The sequence below is a fragment of the Panicum virgatum genome, chromosome 2N, assembly GCF_016808335.1.
Source record: "Panicum virgatum strain AP13 chromosome 2N, P.virgatum_v5, whole genome shotgun sequence".
Classification (NCBI taxonomy): domain Eukaryota; kingdom Viridiplantae; phylum Streptophyta; class Magnoliopsida; order Poales; family Poaceae; genus Panicum; species Panicum virgatum.
The window spans coordinates 51,800,825-51,818,797 of record NC_053146.1 but is presented as its reverse complement, the minus strand read 5'-3'; the positions used below and the strand labels follow the sequence as shown (position 1 = coordinate 51,818,797).

The window sequence follows — 17,973 nt, the reverse complement described above, 5'->3', positions numbered from 1 at the left end:
GGAATCTATTCATCGCGCGCGCGAGTGCGAGCGATGCCGTCGCAGAAGGAGGATGAGGGAGAAGAAGCGCCGCCACTATTCATCTTCCTCGCGGAGACGAGCACGCCGGTGAGGGGTGGGAGGTGGGGGGAGCGGCTGCCGACGAGGTCGCCGGCAGCCGGGGTGGTGGAGGGCGGGGGGCGAACCTTTAGGGTTTCGGGTTGCCGGGGCTTCCAATGGCCGGCGGCCATAGAAGAGGGGGGCAGGGACGGCGGAGGACCGGCGGCGGCGATGGTTCGGCCGGCGGAATTCGAGGCGGCGCGGGGGCGCCGCCGGCCGGGTAGGGCAGGAGCCCCGGTGGGCGGTGGTGGCGGCGGGGCGAGAAGGCGGCGGCGGCGCGACGGCGAGCTTGGTTAGGGTTGGCGGCGGCGGAGGGCGGCGGCGGAGGTGCCGAGGCGGCACCGGAGCCGAGGGAGGTGGGGGTTGGCGGGGGAGCTACGCCGGAGAAGCTTCTACAACGCAATCGTCGCGAATCGCAGTTAGCGACAAATAGACGCCCCCCTCTTTTCCCCGTCAGCCTCGCGCCGTTTTCCTCTTCTGCTTGCATCCGACTGGGCCGTATAAGCTCCTGGGCCAACAGGTCCAGTCTGTGTATTGTCTCTGTTGTCCGATGCCAAACGAACGGCATCAGGCGTAGCGATCAGCCCCCCCTGCCGTTCAGAGAGCCAATGCAGAGGATCTCGTTCCCGCCCGCCCCTGCCTCCTCTTCCTTCTGCTCCGCCGCCAGCCCCTGCCTCCTTCGTCGACACACGCTGTCCCTGCTGCCACCGCCTAGGGGACCGCCTACCCAGTAGGCTCCGCGGGACCCCTCCGCCCAGCGATTAGGCGCGCCTAGGCGGCCGCGGAAGAGCGCCTTCCCCACCGTCCCGACTGCCGCTGCCCAGTGCCCAGGCAAATCCCATCCCGAAGTGGTTGATATGCCCACCCTCTCACGATCCATGTTTAGGGTTGGCAGAGTCGCCTCCGATCTGCTCCGCCGGTTGTCGCTGTTTCCTGCTCTTGCGCGACGAGATGCCACACCTACAGTCACGACATCTAAATCAGCACATGCTGATCGTCTTTCTCACCAGGATTGTCTTTCTCGGTCTGTTCTTCCTCCTTTCGTTTCTGGCTTCAGAAGCAATGATTTTTTGTATCTGGATTCTGACAAAATCTCTCTCTCTCTAGGTAATTTTGATGCTGATTCTTTTATGAGAAGGGAATTTTCTTTTGCCAGTTTACTCCAAACGAAGCCCGACTACCTAGGAAAAAATCGATGCTATTGTTTTAGAATTGCTATTATGTTGTATACTCAGGATTGGAATACTGAAATCAATTTCAAGTTTCGTTTACCATTTTACTCCAGACAGGATATGGACCGCATTGACTATTATTCTTTTTTTTTCATGCTAGGCTTGTTTACAAATTCTGGATACCTTGCCGACTCATCTCCATCGCTCATGCCACTACAAGATGCCTAGACACACAAAATGTGGTAACAGAGGTGGACAAGGAGTTAATATATTGTAAACCCAGAATGGATAGAGTATATCTTGTGCCTGTTATAAAAAATAGCAGCCACCGTGATGGTGCCATATACAAGAATAAGTTCATGCGGGAAGACTTTTGGGAAGGTGATATTGCTGACCGTAACGAGAGTAAGTGGTCCAAAATGACTAAATCTCTTTTTGTATGCATATTGTCGAATGAGTTTTTTCTGCAAGTATATATTCATGTGCACAGACTTATTTTTTTGGCACCATGGAGGTGGGAGATCCTCATGATCACACTCATTTTGCTAATTAGGTTGGACCTAGAGTGAGCCCAGATTGGTTTAGACTTGGTGGTCCGGAACAAGTGACAAGATTATTCTTTCAATAGAAGCAATATGTGGGTACATAGAGCAACCGGTTGTTGATCTCAGGTCACATGCATAAGCACAAGTGGCCACAAGTAGAGTTGCAGCACCCGGCGATGCTGGATGTTTTATTCCCTGTTAATCTTCAGGAGCTAGAGCTGAGGATGGAGTTTATGTGAGTGGAGGTAGTGGTAGCTTGGCCAAATTTGCCTTTTCCTTGTGCTCTATGGTATGGGTTCGGTTGCAAATCTAGCCGCCCATTTTTTTTACCCTCCTCTGCTGCATACTCCATTGCTAAGAACGCTTGTGTAAACACACAGATCACTAGCTAACACTTCTAAGTATTCTTCATCTGTGACATTTAAATGGTTTAAATGTCGTTTCCATTTAATTTACCACTCCCCCTTTATTCCTAGTGCATTTGGATTGATTGATATAATTTCTAGTAAAGCCTTGAGGTTATATTTCCACCATTTTCTTTATTTTATCGCCCCCCCCCCCCTCTTTCTCTCAACCCAAACATATAACGTTACAACCTCAGTTTTTGTGAAAGAGTTTGCAATTATCCATGCATACATTGATTTAATTGACAATATCCTTTTGATAGTTCGCTGCAATTCAGCACAATATGCATAGCAAAGAATGGTTTACTCTTTATACTCCCTCCATTCTCTTTTGATAGTCCTATTTCACCTTGACACAATGACCAAGGAAAACAACCTTGCTTATCATCTAATTAATGCAACACCAAGCTTTTAGTTAGTCCTCCAGTTTTCTAGGAAGCTCTCCAATGTTTTTCTAGGAACTCACTACTTATGCTATTTATTGCAATGGTCCATATCAATAGCAAATAGGACTATCAAAAGAGAATGGAGGGAGTAATAATTTCTCTACTGTATTAATGAAGCGCCCCGACCCGAAGATCAAGGCTAAAAAATGTATTATTTACCGAATTAAGTCTCCGGCACAATACATGTTACATCAAGTGGAGTCCAGAGTCATACAGAGCTTTACTTAATACGTACGTGAGGAGTAAAGTGGCAACACAAAACTACACAGAACAACCATAGGATAACAACTAGCATAACGACATGCAGGACTAGCTCTTCATCCATCACGGCTCCACTCGAAAAGCTAGGGTGCGGACACGATCTACTCGCAGTCTTCCGGCACAAAGTCAGGATCCTCTGGAGAAAATCAACAGGGGTGAGTACAAAAGTACTCAGCAAGCTCCACCTCGCCCTACGGGAGGGGAGATGACATGCACGACACATATTAAACACAATTTAAATGCAACTAACGGTATGCAAACCCTTCCAGACACAACCCCCAGTAGGTAGCTCACTAGTTGCCAGGACCACACTATAGCCTGCCCATACCGTGGGCACGGACCATTCGAATGGATTATACACTCTGCAGAGGTCGTACACTGTACCCACACGCTTGACTGCCCGAACGGACAACCGACATAGCCGACACCCAGCCGTGGTCACGCCCCAGCCCGTCCGCACAAACCCTCGGGCCCTGACTCCAATGGTCTATACCCGTAATCCGTCCCTGCGACCGTCAGGCTAACCAGTGGGATTTGGCTAAGTCCGGCCCATACCGGAACCTGTGGTCGTACTAAAGTAAGCTAGGTGAGATGTCAAAACAACTCGGTCCTTATGGTTCACCAGGGCAGCAACCATCCCTCAACATACCAACTCGAGCCTACCACCACGGTAGCACTCACCCGCCAGTCTACCACCACGGTAGCGCCAGCTCCAGCACACCCAGCTGCCCTGGTCTCAGCCAGATCCCTTCGTATCCTAGTCTCAGCTCTGGATATGCATGACTATTCAGATGCATGCATGAGCACACTCAATCACTCAAGTACTGGTATATGTAATCGATCCTAGACCCAGGCTACAGCTAAATGTCCTCACATGGATGCAACCGCTCACGTAGGGGTCGATGAAACTTGCCTTCGCTTACGTATGCGTCGGTGGCGGCAGCTTCCTGCTCGTGGCACGGGTCCTCTGGCTCCTCGGCGCGCTCCTCCTCGATCGCTCCGCCGTCTACGGACGGAAACGACACAACCGGCAAGTAAACACAAGCAAGCACCAATTAAAATGAGTTCAAAAGGAGATGAAAATAGGAGAAATAGATAATATAAGATTTTATAGGAATTTAGAAAAAAGAATCAATGGAATCGGAGCTTGGATGGATGAGATATTGTAGTTGTAATATTGGGTGTTTAATTAATTCCGAAAATATCTATAACATAATTGGAGGAAGCTTTGCGTCAGCAGGAAAATATGGGGCACCAGCTAATTGGGCTAGCTATTTCCTTTCTTGGGCCAGGTATGCACGGGACTGCAGGGTCCAGAGGCTTTTATCAGCTCACGGGAAGGGAACAGAGAAGGCGGCGAGGTCCCAGGCGGCACCGCTCGGCATTCACGGTGGCAGCTCGCCGGAGCTTTGAGCTCATGGGGAGGTCGCTGTTGGCAGGGAGAGTGAGGGGCGCTGGGTGGGAAAGGTAGAGGAGGGTCGGGAGGTGCTCACCACCAAGCCAATCGAGCTGTGGTGGCCAGACGATGGAGATCGACAAGTGAGCCGTGCTCTGTATAGAAACAGAGGGGCAAATTTTCGTGGAGAAGAAGGTGAACGGCAGAGCTGGGCGGTTCGGCGAGCTCAGCTGGTGGCGCGGCTCTGCGCGGCCTTGCCCTTTTATGGGTGCGGAGGGTAACGGGCAGGGGTGGGCAAATTTAACCGAAACCGAAGAACCGAACCGAAAGAACCGGAACCGAAACTGAAATAACCGGAACCGAAAAATTCGGTTCCTTGTTCGGTTCCAGATATTGAAGAACCGAAATAACCAAAAAAAATTCGGTTCCTACCCTCGGGTAACCGAATTAACCGAAAGAACCGAATTACATAAACTTTGCATTTTGTAAGAGTATATTTAGTTTACATGTGATGTATCATACTTCAATTGCCATGTATTTCTCTTACTATATTGTTATTGTTCTCTTCTCAATTATTATTCTCTAAAGTAGAGGAAGTATTGTCTAAATTTGCTATAGAACATATATTTTTCTTGTTAACTTAGCTTTCGGTAAAAAAATTCGGTTAGTTCGGTTAGAACCGAAACCGAACCGAAATAACCGAGAACCGAAATACTCGGTTCCTGAAATTTCTTGGAACCGATCGGTTCCTATTTTTTAGGAACCGAATTTCTTCGAAAACCAAGGAACCGAACCGAACCGAACCGAAGAACCGAATGCCCACCCCTAGTAACGGGGGTGTCGCGCGAGGACGTGTGGCGAGGATGATGGCGTGGGCTGCGGCAGCTCGTCGTCAACGTGAACAGTGGCGAGCTCGGAGCTGAGGCGATGACAGTGTTGAGGGCGTGAGCATCGAGGTGGCAAAGCCGGTGAGGACGCTGCAGCGGCGTGGGCGAGGTGGGGACGCGGCGATGGGCGGCACGGCGTGGTGCCGGCGGCAGTGCGCGGTCCCGTCGTGGGGCCGGCGTGTCGCGCGTGCATGCTGTGAGCGCGAGCAAGGACAGCAAGAGGGGCTAGTCACAGGGCTTGGACATAGTAGCCGTAGCTCGAGCAGGGCGAGCTGTGCACGGCAAGTTTGCTTGCTGTCCACAAGGACGTGGACGCAGCAGCAATAGCTCAAGCAGAGCACGGCAAGGGCTGGCGTGCAAGTTTTTGGTGTTCATGTGCAGCTAAGTTCAAGTGCATAGCTTGTTTGTTGCTTAGCCTACTGGTTGTGCATGCATGTGCTGGTTAGAGAGAGCAAGAAAGATTAGGATAGGTAGAAGATGATTGGTTGCTTGGAAAATTAAGAGAGACATAATTAGGAGGTGGTTAGGAATATGGATTTTCGGGCTGTTACAAACCTACCCCATTTAGGTTGAATCTCGTCCCCGAGATTCAGCTACACTACTAAAGAGATTAGGGAACTCGGCTTGGAGCGCGTCTTCTCTCTTCCAAGTTGCTTCTGCTTCTGAATGTCTGCTCCACTGAACTCGACAAATTCTGACTGCTGAGTTGCGGGTTCTTCGCGTCACAGTGTCTAAAATTTTCACAGGCACCTCTTGATATCTGAGATCATCCTGCAGGTCGATTGTCTCTGGGGCCACTTGTTCTTCTGGTACTCGCAGACACTTCCTGAGCTGGGACACATGGAACACATCGTGCACATCTGACATCTCTGCCGGCAACTGAAGATTATAGGCTACCGCTCCCACTTTCTTGATAATTGGAAAAGGTCAAATGTAACATGGGGCCAACTTTCCTCGCACCTGGAATCTGCGTGTGCCGCGAATTGGGGAGACTTTAAGGTACACATAGTCTCCAACTTCAAAGCTGAGAGTACGACTTCTTTTATCGGCATAACTTTTCTGGCGGGATTGAGCTGCTTTTAGATTCTCTCTTATTTATGCTATCTTGTCTTCTGCTTCTTTAATAAAATATGGGCCCTCAATGATGCGATCGCCAACTTCGGTCCACATGAGAGGTGTGCGACACTTCCTCCCGTAGAGGGCTTCGTATGTCGACATCTTCAAACTTGACTGGTAGCTGTTGTTGTAAGAGAACTCCGCATATGGCAAACTGTCTTCCCAATTTTTGCCATAAGTAAGAACACAGACTCTTAGCATGTCTTCAAGGATCTAATTAACTCTTTCAGTCTGGCCATCAGTCTGAGGATGATAGGCTGAACTGAAGTCCAATTTTATACCAAGCGTTTCATGTAATCTTTTCCAGAATCTCGAAGTGAACTGAGTGCCTCTATCTGACACAATACTCTTAGGTACTCCATATAACTTCACAATACGCTCAATATACAGCTTGGCTAATTTATCACCTCCATAATTGGTACGCACTGGGATGAAGTGTGCCACTTTAGTGAGTCGATCAACAATTACCCAAACTGAGTCATGACGCTCTGGGTCCTTGGTAGGCCGGTGATAAAATCCATACTAACTTCATCCCATTTCCATACTGGAATTGGCAACGGCTGAAGTAATCCACTGGGCTTCTGGTGCTCTTCCTTAACCCTTTTGCACACATCACAATGAGCGACGAATCGAGCGATATCCCCCTTCATACCATTCCACCAATACTTCTCCTTAAGGTCCAGGTACATTTTCGTGGTGCCGGGGTGAATGGAATAAGCTGAGTTATGGGCTTTATCCAAGATGGTCCTGCGGAAATGACCTTGCTTAGGCACACATAATCTCTTCTTGAACCACAAGACTCCATCCTTATCTACTCTGAAATCTGGGGCTTTGCCTTCACTGTTGTGACCTTTAATCCATATCAATCTTCTATCCTCCATCTGAGCTTCCTTGATCTGGTCATCCAGGATGGGATGGACACTAAGGTTGTAGTTGCAAGAGCGGCGTACAACCCTTAGGTTCAACTTTCTCATTTCTTCACTCAGCTCTGGGGCTTGTGTAACTAAGTGATGGCAATACGCTTTACGACTGAGCGCATCAGCCACCACATTAGCCTTTCCAGGGTGGTAGTGCATTTTCAAATCATAGTCTTTGATCAACTCCAACCATCTTCTCTGTCTAAGGTTGAGATCTGACTGGGTGAAAATGTACTTCAGGCTCTTGTGATCCGTGTAGATTTCACACTTGTTCCCGATCAGATAATGTCTCCAAATCTTGAGGGCATGCACAACTGCTGCTAACTCCAAGTCATGGGTGGGGTAGTTCTGCTCATGTGTTCTCAACTGTCTTGAGGCATAAGCTACAACTCTTCCTTCTTGCATAAGTACACAACACAATCCTTGTCGGGATGTGTCACAATACAAGATAAAGCTCTTCTGATTATGTGGCAAGACTAGCACTAGGGCAGAAGTTAGTCTCCTCTTCAACTCTTGAAAACTTCTCTCGCAAGCTTCAGACCAGGCAAACTTCGTGTCCTTCCGGAGCAACTCGGTCATAGGCCGGGCTATCTTAGAGAAACTTTCGATGAATCTCCGGTAATAGCCGGCTAATCCCAAGAAACTCCTGATCTCCGAGGCTAAGGTTGGTTGCTTCCATTCTGATACTGCCTTGACCTTTTCTGGGTCCACTTCAACACCTTCAGCTGTTAAGACATGACCTAGAAAACTGACTCTCTACAACCAGAATTCATACTTACTAAACTTAGCATACAACTGGTGTTTTCTGAGCTTTCCCAGCACAACTCTGAGATGTTGTCCATGCTCCTCAGCACTCTTAGAGTAGACCAGTATGTCATCTATGAATACCACAACAAACCGATCTAACTCCTCCATAAACACCTTATTCATGAGGGTCATGAAAAAGGCAGGAGCATTAGTCAGCCCAAAAGGCATCACTGTGAACTCATACTGGCCATAACGGGTTCTGAAGCCTGTCTTAGGGATGTCCTCTTGTCGAACTCTGAGCTGATGGTAACCTGACCTCAGATCAATCTTGGAGAAGAACTTAGCTCCTTTCAGCTGATCAAACAGGTCATCAATCCGGGGCAGAGGGTACTTGTTCTTGATGGTGACTGCATTCAAATCGCGGTAGTCCACACAAAGTCTCATGCTCCCATCCTTCTTCTTCACAAAGAGCACTGGGGCTCCCCACGGAGAAGTAGCGGGTCTAATAAATCCCTTTTGTTGAAGCTCATCCAGCTGCTTCTTCAACTCAGCAAGCTCTGGGGCTGCTAACCGATAGTCCTTCTTTGCTATAAGCTTGGTTCCAGGGACTAAGTCAATAGCAAACTCTACCTCTCTTTCTGGAAGCATACCGAGTAATTCATTTGGGAATACATCTGCGAACTCCCGAACTACTGCCACATCTTCGGGGGATTCTGCTTGGATGTGGTTCACCATGGAGTCTGTCGGGCTAGGCTGGATTAGGCATGTGACCATTTGCCCTTGGTGGTTGGTGACTGTTACTGCTCTCTCAGCACAAGCTATATTTCCTCGGTGCTTGGTGAGCCAGTCCATCCCGAGTATGACGTCTATCCCTTTGGAAGTGAGGACTACTAGGTTGGCAAGGAATACTACCCCACTTAGGTTTATAGGGATATCTAAGGCACCTAAGTGGCAAGGTATGCAACCTCCAGGAGAATGGGTCATTAGCGGTCTCTTAAGGGCTATAGTAGGTATGTCATGCTTTTCCACAAAGTGGGAGGATATAAAGGAATGCGATGCTCCAGAATCAAAAAGCACTGAGACTAGAGTTGATTGGACCAGGAACTCACCGAAAATCACCCCTGGTGCCTCCACTGCTTCCTCAGCATATACATGATTCACCTTTGCCTTGCCGAAGGACTGTTGCTGGCTCTTAGCTGGTGCTGTACGGTTGGCTCCAGTCGGCTGTTTTGGTCCTTGCACAGAGTTGGAGAAAATAGAAGGAGCGGGCTGACTGAGATATGGACAGTTGGCTTTGTAGTGTCCAGCTTCACGGCAGTGGAAACAAGTCTTCACATTGGTTACTTGACTTCCGCCAGACTGTTGGGTGCGGAAGGTACTCTGGGTCTTTATAGCAGGAGCTGACTGAGCTGGCTTCTGGAAAGAACCGGGGTGCGTTTTGAATGAAAAGGCACCCTGCCTCCTTGGGCCTGAGTGAGTCGGATACTGGGTCCTCTGGAACTTCTCCAACTGCTGGGGCTTCTTGCTTTCAAACCGACATTTGCGCTCACTGAGTTCTGCCTTCCTGTTTCTCTCAGTGGTGATGGCCCTGTTGACCATAGCATTAAAGTCACTGTGGGTGGTGACTTCAACCAAGGTCCTGATTTCAGGGTTAAGCCCACCAAGAAAAGCTTCTTGCTTCTTCTCGTCATCATTGATATCCTCTGGTGCATAACGAGACAACTCTGTGAACTTATGAAGATACTCTGTCACAGTCATGCCACCTTGACGAAGCTTTCTGAACTCATCCCTCTTGAGCTTCATAACACTGCTGGGAATGTGATGTTCTCTGAAGATCTTGACAAAGTTAGCCCATACCATCTTGTTAGCATTTACGTTTATTTCCCTGTAACTCTGCCACCAAGCAAGGGCTGGTCCCCTTAACTGCTGTACTGCGAGCAAAACCTTGTCTCTATCATCTGCATGGACCACTTCAAGCTTCATTTCAATCTCTCGCAACCAATTATCTGCCTCAATTGGGTTGTCGGATCCTCCAAACTTGGGTGGCTGCAAGCGGTTGAAATCTGCAATTCTGCTGCCATTGCCATTATGATGCACTGCAGGTCTATGGTTGCCAAAATTGCCTTGAGCTTGAGCTGTAAGAGTGGTCACAAGAACTTGTAGGAGTTGGTTCTGCTGCTGCAATATGGCTGCCAGATCAATGGGTGCTGGGGCATGGGGAGGTGGCGGCGGTAGGTGTCCATTTTCAGGTGCTTCTGGGGCTGCATTCAGAGGGGCTTGGTTTCTCGGGTTGACCTTGTCACCGTCTTCCTGAGCATGGAGTCCCTGGACTCGGCTCGAACGACGAGACATCTGTGGTTAAGGAGGTATAAGGTAAGTTTAGGTGACTCTCCTAATTTATTACTGGGGTAGATTTGTGTATATATATAGTGTATTTTGTACCACACAAAGCACACAAGTCAATCGCTCAAGCATCACACAAGCATTTATTTAACCAAGCAGGGATACATGGCACAACGGATTACAATAACGCGGCTCGACTTTTAAGGGTCGGCCAAAACAACTCGGCTACTGGACACTACGACACGGTCTTCGGGGTCACTGTTTCCGAGATCTCGGGGAGACGTCGGAGGTGTGGGTGGCACTGATTCACCAATCCTCCTGCGTGGTTGGGACAAGGGATACAACGGAATTCCCTCTAGGATTGGCGGCTCCGCGGCAGTCCTGGGATGGCGTTTCTTGCGCTTGGCACGGTCCACTAGGTAGACACCCCTAAGGAGCTGACTATGGCGATCTGCCTGCTCCCTAAGGTTCTCTTCGGCCACAGCAAGGCGGCTTTCAGCTTCAGCCGCTCGGGCTTCTGCCTGAGCTAAGACTAGCTTAGCCCCACGCCAACGGCACTCCTCTTCTTCGGCACACTGGATTAGACCTCTCACACGCTGATACAGTTGATCGCACAAATCGTCGAGGCTAAGCAAATAACCAGACATTGCGACAACTGTGGGGTTTTTCTCTGTCCCTGCGGTGCTCTCCAGGTTGCGGATCCTCGCCGCCCAAGCAGGGCAGTTACGATCCAGCGGGGGAAAGTACTTCATGGGGGTGGAACCCAAGTGCCATTCAAACATCTGGCACAGGTACCGCAGCGCCTTGCGAGCTGCAAGATGAATGGTGTCAGGCATACGGGCTCCAGTGGCGGTGACGCTCCAGGGTTGCATCTCCAAGTACTTATCACTGGCGCCAATATGGATGGTGACCTCACAGCTTTCGGTGCCATGCTCCATGAACTCGCGACCCACGTACTCCGGACGTTCCGGAATACCAAGTCGCACCGTGGCAGCATAAAGCACTCTGGGGAATCCATCTTCATTGATGTAGTAGGTGGTGGTCCAGTCATCAGCCATCTGACTTCCAAGGGTAGGGTTAGCATAACAACGATAAAGTTTAAGGAGTAGTAGATTTTCAATGATTGACCATCCTAGGGCTCCTACGGTCATCTTTCACTACCGTTCGTGTCCTACAGCCAAGCATGACTCTGATACCACCTGAAGCGCCCCGACCCGAAGATCAAGGCTAAACCATGTATTATTTACCGAATTAAGTCTCCGGCACAATACATGTTACATCAAGTGGAGTCCAGAGTCATATAGAGCTTTACTTAATACGTACATGAGGAGTAAAGTGACAACACAAAACTACACAGAACAACCATAGGATAATAACTAGCATAATGATATGCCAGACTAGCTCTTCATCCATCATGGCTCCACTCGAAAAGCTTGGGTGCGGACACGATCTACTCGCAATCTTCCGGCACAAAGTCAGGATCCTCTGGAGAAAATCAACAGGGGTGAGTACAAAAGTACTCAACAAGCTTCACCTCGCCCTACGGGAGGGGAGATGACATGCACGACACATATTAAACACAATTTAAATGCAACTAACGGTATGCAAACCCTTCCAGACACAACCCCTAGTAGGTAGCTCCCTAGTTGCCAGGACCACACCATAGCCTGCCCATACCGTGGGCACGGACCATTCGAATGGATTATACACTCTGCAGAGGTCGTACACTGTACCCACACGCCCGACTGCCCGAACGGACAACCGACATAGCCGACACCCAGCCGTGGTCACGCCCCAGCCCGGCCACACAAACCCTCGGGCCCTGACTCCAATGGTCTATACCCGTAATTCGTCCCTACGACCGTCAGGCTAACCAGTGGGATTAGGCTAAGTCCGGCACATACCAGAACCTGTGGTCGTACTAAAGTAAGCTAGATGAGATGTCAAAACAACTCGGTCCTTATGGTTCACCAGGGCAGCAACCATTCCTCAACATACCAACTCGAGCCTACCACCACGGTAGCACTCACCCGCCAGTCTACCACCACGGTAGCGCCAGCTCCAGCACACCCAGCTGCCCTGGTCTCAGCCAGATCCCTTCGTATCCTAGTCTCAGCTCTGGATATGCATGACTACTCAGATGCATGCATGAGCACACTCAATCACTCAAGTACTGGTATATGTAATCGATCCTAGACCCAGGCTACAGCTAAACGTCCTCATATGGATGCAACCGCTCACATAGGGGTCGATGAAACTTGCATTCGCTTACGTATGTGTCGGTGGCGGCAGCTTCCTGCTCGTGGCACGGGTCCTCTGGCTCCTCGGCGCGCTCCTCCTCGATCGCTCCGCCGTCTACGGACGGAAACGACACAACCGGCAAGTAAACACAAGCAAGCACCAATTAAAATGAGTTCAAAAGGAGATGAGAATAGGAGGAATAGATAGTATAAGATTTTATAGGAATTTAGAAAAAAGAATCAATGGAATCAGAGCTTGGATGGATGAGATATTGTAGTTGTAATATTGGGTGTTTAATTAATTCCGAAAATATCTATAACATAATTGGAGGAAGCTTTGCGGCAGCAGGAAAATATGCGGCACCAGCTAATTGGGCTAGCTATTTCCTTTCTTGGGCCAGGTATGCACGGGACTGCAGGGTCCAGAGGCTTTTATCAGCTCACGGGAAGGGAACAGAGAAGGCGGCGAGGTCCCAGGCGGCACCGCTCGGCATTCACGGTGGCAGCTCGCCGGAGCTTTGCCGGAATCGAGCTGCAGACCACCGTTTCCAAATCCGAGGGCATGGGGAGATAGAGGAGGATGCGGGGATTCCATTTTGGAGACTCCGGGCATGGGAGCGGGCTGGAAGACGGTCGGCTTCGGGCGGCCATTGTTGCGGTCCCGGGAGCTCGTGGGGAGGTTGCTGGTGGCAGGGAGAGTGAGGAACGCTGGATGGGAAAGGTAGAGGAGGGTCAGGACGTGCTCACCGCCAAGCCAATCGAGCTGTGGTGGCTAGACGATGGAGATCGACAAGTGAGTCGCGCTTTGTATAGAAACAGAGGAGGGGTAAATTTTCGTGGAGAAAAAGGTGAACGGCAGAGCTGGGCGGTTCGGCGAGCTCAGCTGGTGGCGTGGCTCTTCGCGGCCTTGCCCATTTATATTTATAGGCGCGGAGGGTAACGGGGGCGTCGCGTGAGGACGTGCGGCGAGGATGATGGCGTGGCCTGCGCCAGCTCGTCGTCAACGCGAACAGTGGCGACCTCGGAGCTGAGGCGACGACAGTGTTGAGGGCGTGAGCGTCGAGGTAGAAAAGCCGGCGAGGACGCTGCAGTAGCGTGGGCGAGGTGGGGACGCGGCGATGGGTGGCACGGCGTGGTGCCGGCGGCAGTGCGCGGTCCCGTCGTGGGGCCGGCGTGTCGCGCGTGCATGCTGCGAGCGCGAGCGAGGACAACAGGAGGGGCTAGTCACAGGGCGTGGACATAGCAGCAGTAGCTCGAGTAGGGCGAGCTGAGCACGGCAAGTTTGCTTGCTGTCCACAAGGACGTGGACGCAGCAGCAGTAGCTCAAGCAGAGCACGGCAAGGGCTGGCGTGCAAGTTTTTGGTGTTCATGTGTAGCTAAGTTCAAGTGCATAGCTTGTTTGTTGCTTAGCCTACTGGTTGTGCGTGCATGTGCTGGTTAGAGAGAGCAAGATAGATTAGGAGAGGTAGAAGATGATTGGTTGCTTGGAAAATTAAGAGAGATAAATAATTAGGAGGTGGTTAGGAATATGAATTTTCGGGCTATTACAATTAACAACTGTTATATGACATATAATCTTTGGTGAAGCTCAATTGGAGCCAATGATGTTCTCCAAGGCCACAGAAAAGTGCTTGCCAGTTGCGGGAAATTGTTGGCTGCATTTTCAAAAAGAAATGCTCCAATTTTTCTCAGTGCAGTTGTCCAAAACCCTTATCAGCACTGGTCCAATACAGTTATATGGATACATAGCAGCACGTGATCTGAGGGATGGCATGCTTAACTATGTTGTAAATTATAGCAGGGATCATCCGGTCATCGTGCAGCAGGTACACTACTTCTATACTTGCCTGAAATTATTGTATGTTAAGTTAGTTCTTTTTGCGATGCAAGCCCAATACTATCACTCGCATAGAAGAAATGAGATTGAATGTTACTTCCTTTTGTGCCTGTTTACTACCACTCAATCTCCTTAAATAAAAGAACTTGGGATAGAGGATTGGTTACCTGGGATAGAGAAGGGAAGTAGTATTATTGTCACGGCCACGGGTCGACTGGGACGCGCGAGTACACGGCTACTGTAGCGCCGCGGGGCTCAGCTCCTAGTCCCGAACTAAAAACAGAGAGGAGCCGAACCAGCTTAAATAGTCGATTTCTGGGAAGATAGCAACTCCGGTTCGAATCTTTTGTGCGAAACGAGGATGAAAGCGCAAGAGAGTTATTTAGCAGGTGTGTTTTACTCAACGTGTAGAGTAAATCTTATCTGTTCTCCCGGGCCGGGTCGTTACAGGGGTATCAGAGCCAAACTCTCGCGGTTTCACGCCACATACGGGCAGAAGTGCGCGTACATGAGCACGTACGCGCGTGGGGACACAGATGCCACCGGCATGTGGACGGACACACATGGGCTGCTGGCAGTGAACCCACGAACGTGGCACATGGGATCGTTAGCACTAGACGTATGGGACGTGACCAAGAGAGGAGATCCTGCTCCTTTTGTCCCGTATGAGTAAGCTGGTTCGACGATGACGTTGAATCCTAACGGGGGGAGATTGTCACGGCCCACGGCCCGACTGGGCCGCACGAGATACTGTAGCGCATGACTACTGTAGCGCCGCAGGGCTCAGCTCCTTAGTCCCGAACTGAAAATAGAGAGGGAGCCGAACCAGCTTAAATAGCCGGTCTCTGGGAAGCTAGTAACTCCGGTTCGAACCTTTTGCGCGAAGCGAGGACGAAAGCACAAGAGAGTTATTTAGCAGATGTGTTTTACTCAACGTGTAGAGTAAATCTTAGCCGTTCTCCCGGGCCGGGTCGTTACAATTATACTAATTATGCCTTTGGAGCGTCATACATACAGCACATATATTCTAACAGTTGGCAAACAAGAAATGCGGGAAATTCGTTGTATTGGCAATCAATGACTGAGCTCACCTCTACCATCAAAGTTTCTGAGTTCTTGTGCCTGTGCCAATAATACTCCCTCCTTCCCCGATTATAAGGCGTGCGCCGGTTTTCTGCTTTTCCGTATATGTAAGGCGCCCGCGTCTTGGTACTCCAGCTAGATCTCTACACCCGCTACCTCATTAATTTGCGGAATCAATTGGCTCATGGAAAACCAATAGCTCACCAATGCATGCCGCCATGCAGAACGATGCCGTGTCTGTTTTGGCTGCTGTTTCTCGGGCGGGACCGGAACGAAGCTTGCATGTGGATGCAGATGATGCAGCATTTAAAACTAGTATATGCGGCCGATCTCTCTTGGTCCCTGCGCTTCGCTGTCGCGCGCCTTAGAATCGGGGAAGGAGGGAGATACCTCTAGGGACAAAGAGCTTGAATTGAATGAATACAAGTCTACATGCTAGGACAGTCTATGGGAAAACTATTGAGAAGTAAAACTTGTATGCCTGTCAAATGGTGGGATTGGATATTCTCATTGTCTGCAGTCATCATCATCACAACTATTCTCTTCCTCTTAGACTCGTCCACCTTCAGTAGTTCACATCCATTTCCATGGTGGGCTGACACATTGCAGAAGTCACTATAAAGCTAACTCAGTGTTTTACGTGCTTCATAACCCCTCCAGTTTTATTACATGCTTTCACCTATATATTTGTAGAAAAATGATTTTTTATGTACTTATGTAATGTTTGGATCTTCGTTATCATTTGCACACCCTTCTCCATCACAACTGTTCTCTTCCTCCCTCTTGGATCCAACACCATTTTTTGACAGCATAGTGCCCCACCCATCTATCATGGATTTATTGGTCTGTTATTAACTATTGCAACTCTCTGAGATCATATTAGACATAATAAAGTTATTTTCAGAACGAATGTAGCAGCAAAACTGACATTTTAAGTGCAAAAAATATAGCCTACAAATCGCTACCACCTTTATTATATCCGGAACTATTAATGAAACAACAGCAAAGCCATCAGCCATTTGAAAACTATAAAAGGCCAGATGACCAATGTAGCAAATTAGCAAGCATATCCCATGGTCTTTACATTTCGCGTTTGGTAGAGCTAGTTGTTGCAGCGCTGCAGCTGCAGCTGTTCGGCCAACCAGGTCAACAGCAATTTTTCTGTTGTCCGTACAGATCCCCCCCCCCCCCATATTTTGTTTAGAAAATGAAGCTCGAGTCTCATCAGTTGCTCACATGACAAGAGGCCTGGGGACCTTTAAGGTGGTGAGGCAACCAAGCAGACGTGAAATACATGTACTGGCTGAGTATTAGATAGCCGTTCAAGTGTATGACCTGGCTGGCTGCATGCAGTATGATGAATGCAGCCAGTTCACTTTGTATTTTTTATGTGTGTTGCTGATCTCCTTCCTATTCTACTGGCCTGCTGTCCTAGTGTGCCGGTGCCCCTGTCAGTCTGTCACCCACTTTTGATGGATCCACATGGGTTTTGAGAGTATGTTTGTTGAACTATGTTTTCTTTGGACATCTAAGTTTCTGTGCACAATGTATGTAGAACTTGAATGATTTTGTTTCCTAAAACTTAAGCATTTATGCTAATATTTATTTGAAACTATTGGCACATGACTAGAAAGTATAGTATCTAGCTTTCCATATTTCTTATTTTGCTACGCATATATAGCTATTAAATAATAACAACAATTTTTTGCAGGGTTCTCTTATTGAAATGACTGGCCCTAAGAGAGGCATTGAAATGAGCTCCATTGTTTTAATAGAGTTCGACATGAGGATTAAGAATGGAATGCATGAGGAGGAGGATCAGCAGCTTATTGACGGAGCAATATCATATTATGATCGCCATAGTGGCTATCCGCCGATCAGACATCGCATTTGTGGCAATTATGGCGCCGTTGACATATCATTAGGAATTGTTGAACAAGCGGTGGAGGCAACAATAGAAGTATTTATATCAGAAGTAACGAGTGGCTTCAGTTTATGTCTAAGTTCTTTTGTCGATGTTATGAATGACTATGAAGAAATCCAGCTTTTCCATGGCACAATTGTTCACACCGGGGCTCTCAGAAGGTTTGTGGTTGCTGTCTCGTGGGATACTATGATGCTTTTGAAGTTCAAAGCAGGTAGCGAGGGATGCATCGACAGTCGACAGATAAAGTTGCAAGCTAAGAAACATGGATGTGCCAGTCGACATATTGAATTTAAGGTTGCTGCTATTTCGGTTAAGGTGACTTGGCCCACTCCTAGTGTCTTTCATCATTAAGACAATTACATGCTGCTTTTGTGCTGGAATTGAGTACTATATAGCATTAAACCTATTTCAGCGGATAGTAGGGATTGCCTCTACATGTGTTTTTAAAGCTAAGTTTATATGCATCACAGCATCCAGTTATTTGGTTATGTCAGTTCAACTTTAATATACCATTTCCACGCCACGCGAGGTTCGATCTGATTAGCCATAAACG

General features: G+C 48.8%; 1 protein-coding gene across 3 annotated transcripts; it reads left to right on the top strand.

The window, feature by feature from the left end:
* Positions 1 to 754: 754 nt before the first annotated feature.
* LOC120661123 lies at positions 755 to 17,892 on the top strand. Of its 3 annotated transcripts, none has more exons than XM_039939830.1 (4): positions 755 to 1,123; positions 1,432 to 1,676; positions 14,161 to 14,399; positions 17,205 to 17,892. In XM_039939830.1, exons 1-4 carry the CDS (start codon positions 957 to 959, stop codon positions 17,769 to 17,771), a joined length of 1,218 nt encoding a protein of 405 aa, XP_039795764.1. In that variant the 5' UTR covers positions 755 to 956; the 3' UTR covers positions 17,772 to 17,892. The 3 variants fall into 3 exon arrangements, with proteins under 3 accessions (XP_039795764.1, XP_039795765.1, XP_039795766.1); XM_039939831.1 differs by having other exon boundaries at positions 1,207 to 1,676; XM_039939832.1 differs by lacking the exons at positions 755 to 1,123; positions 1,432 to 1,676 and adding an exon at positions 2,403 to 2,773 and having other exon boundaries at positions 14,123 to 14,399.
* Positions 17,893 to 17,973: the final 81 nt, after the last annotated feature.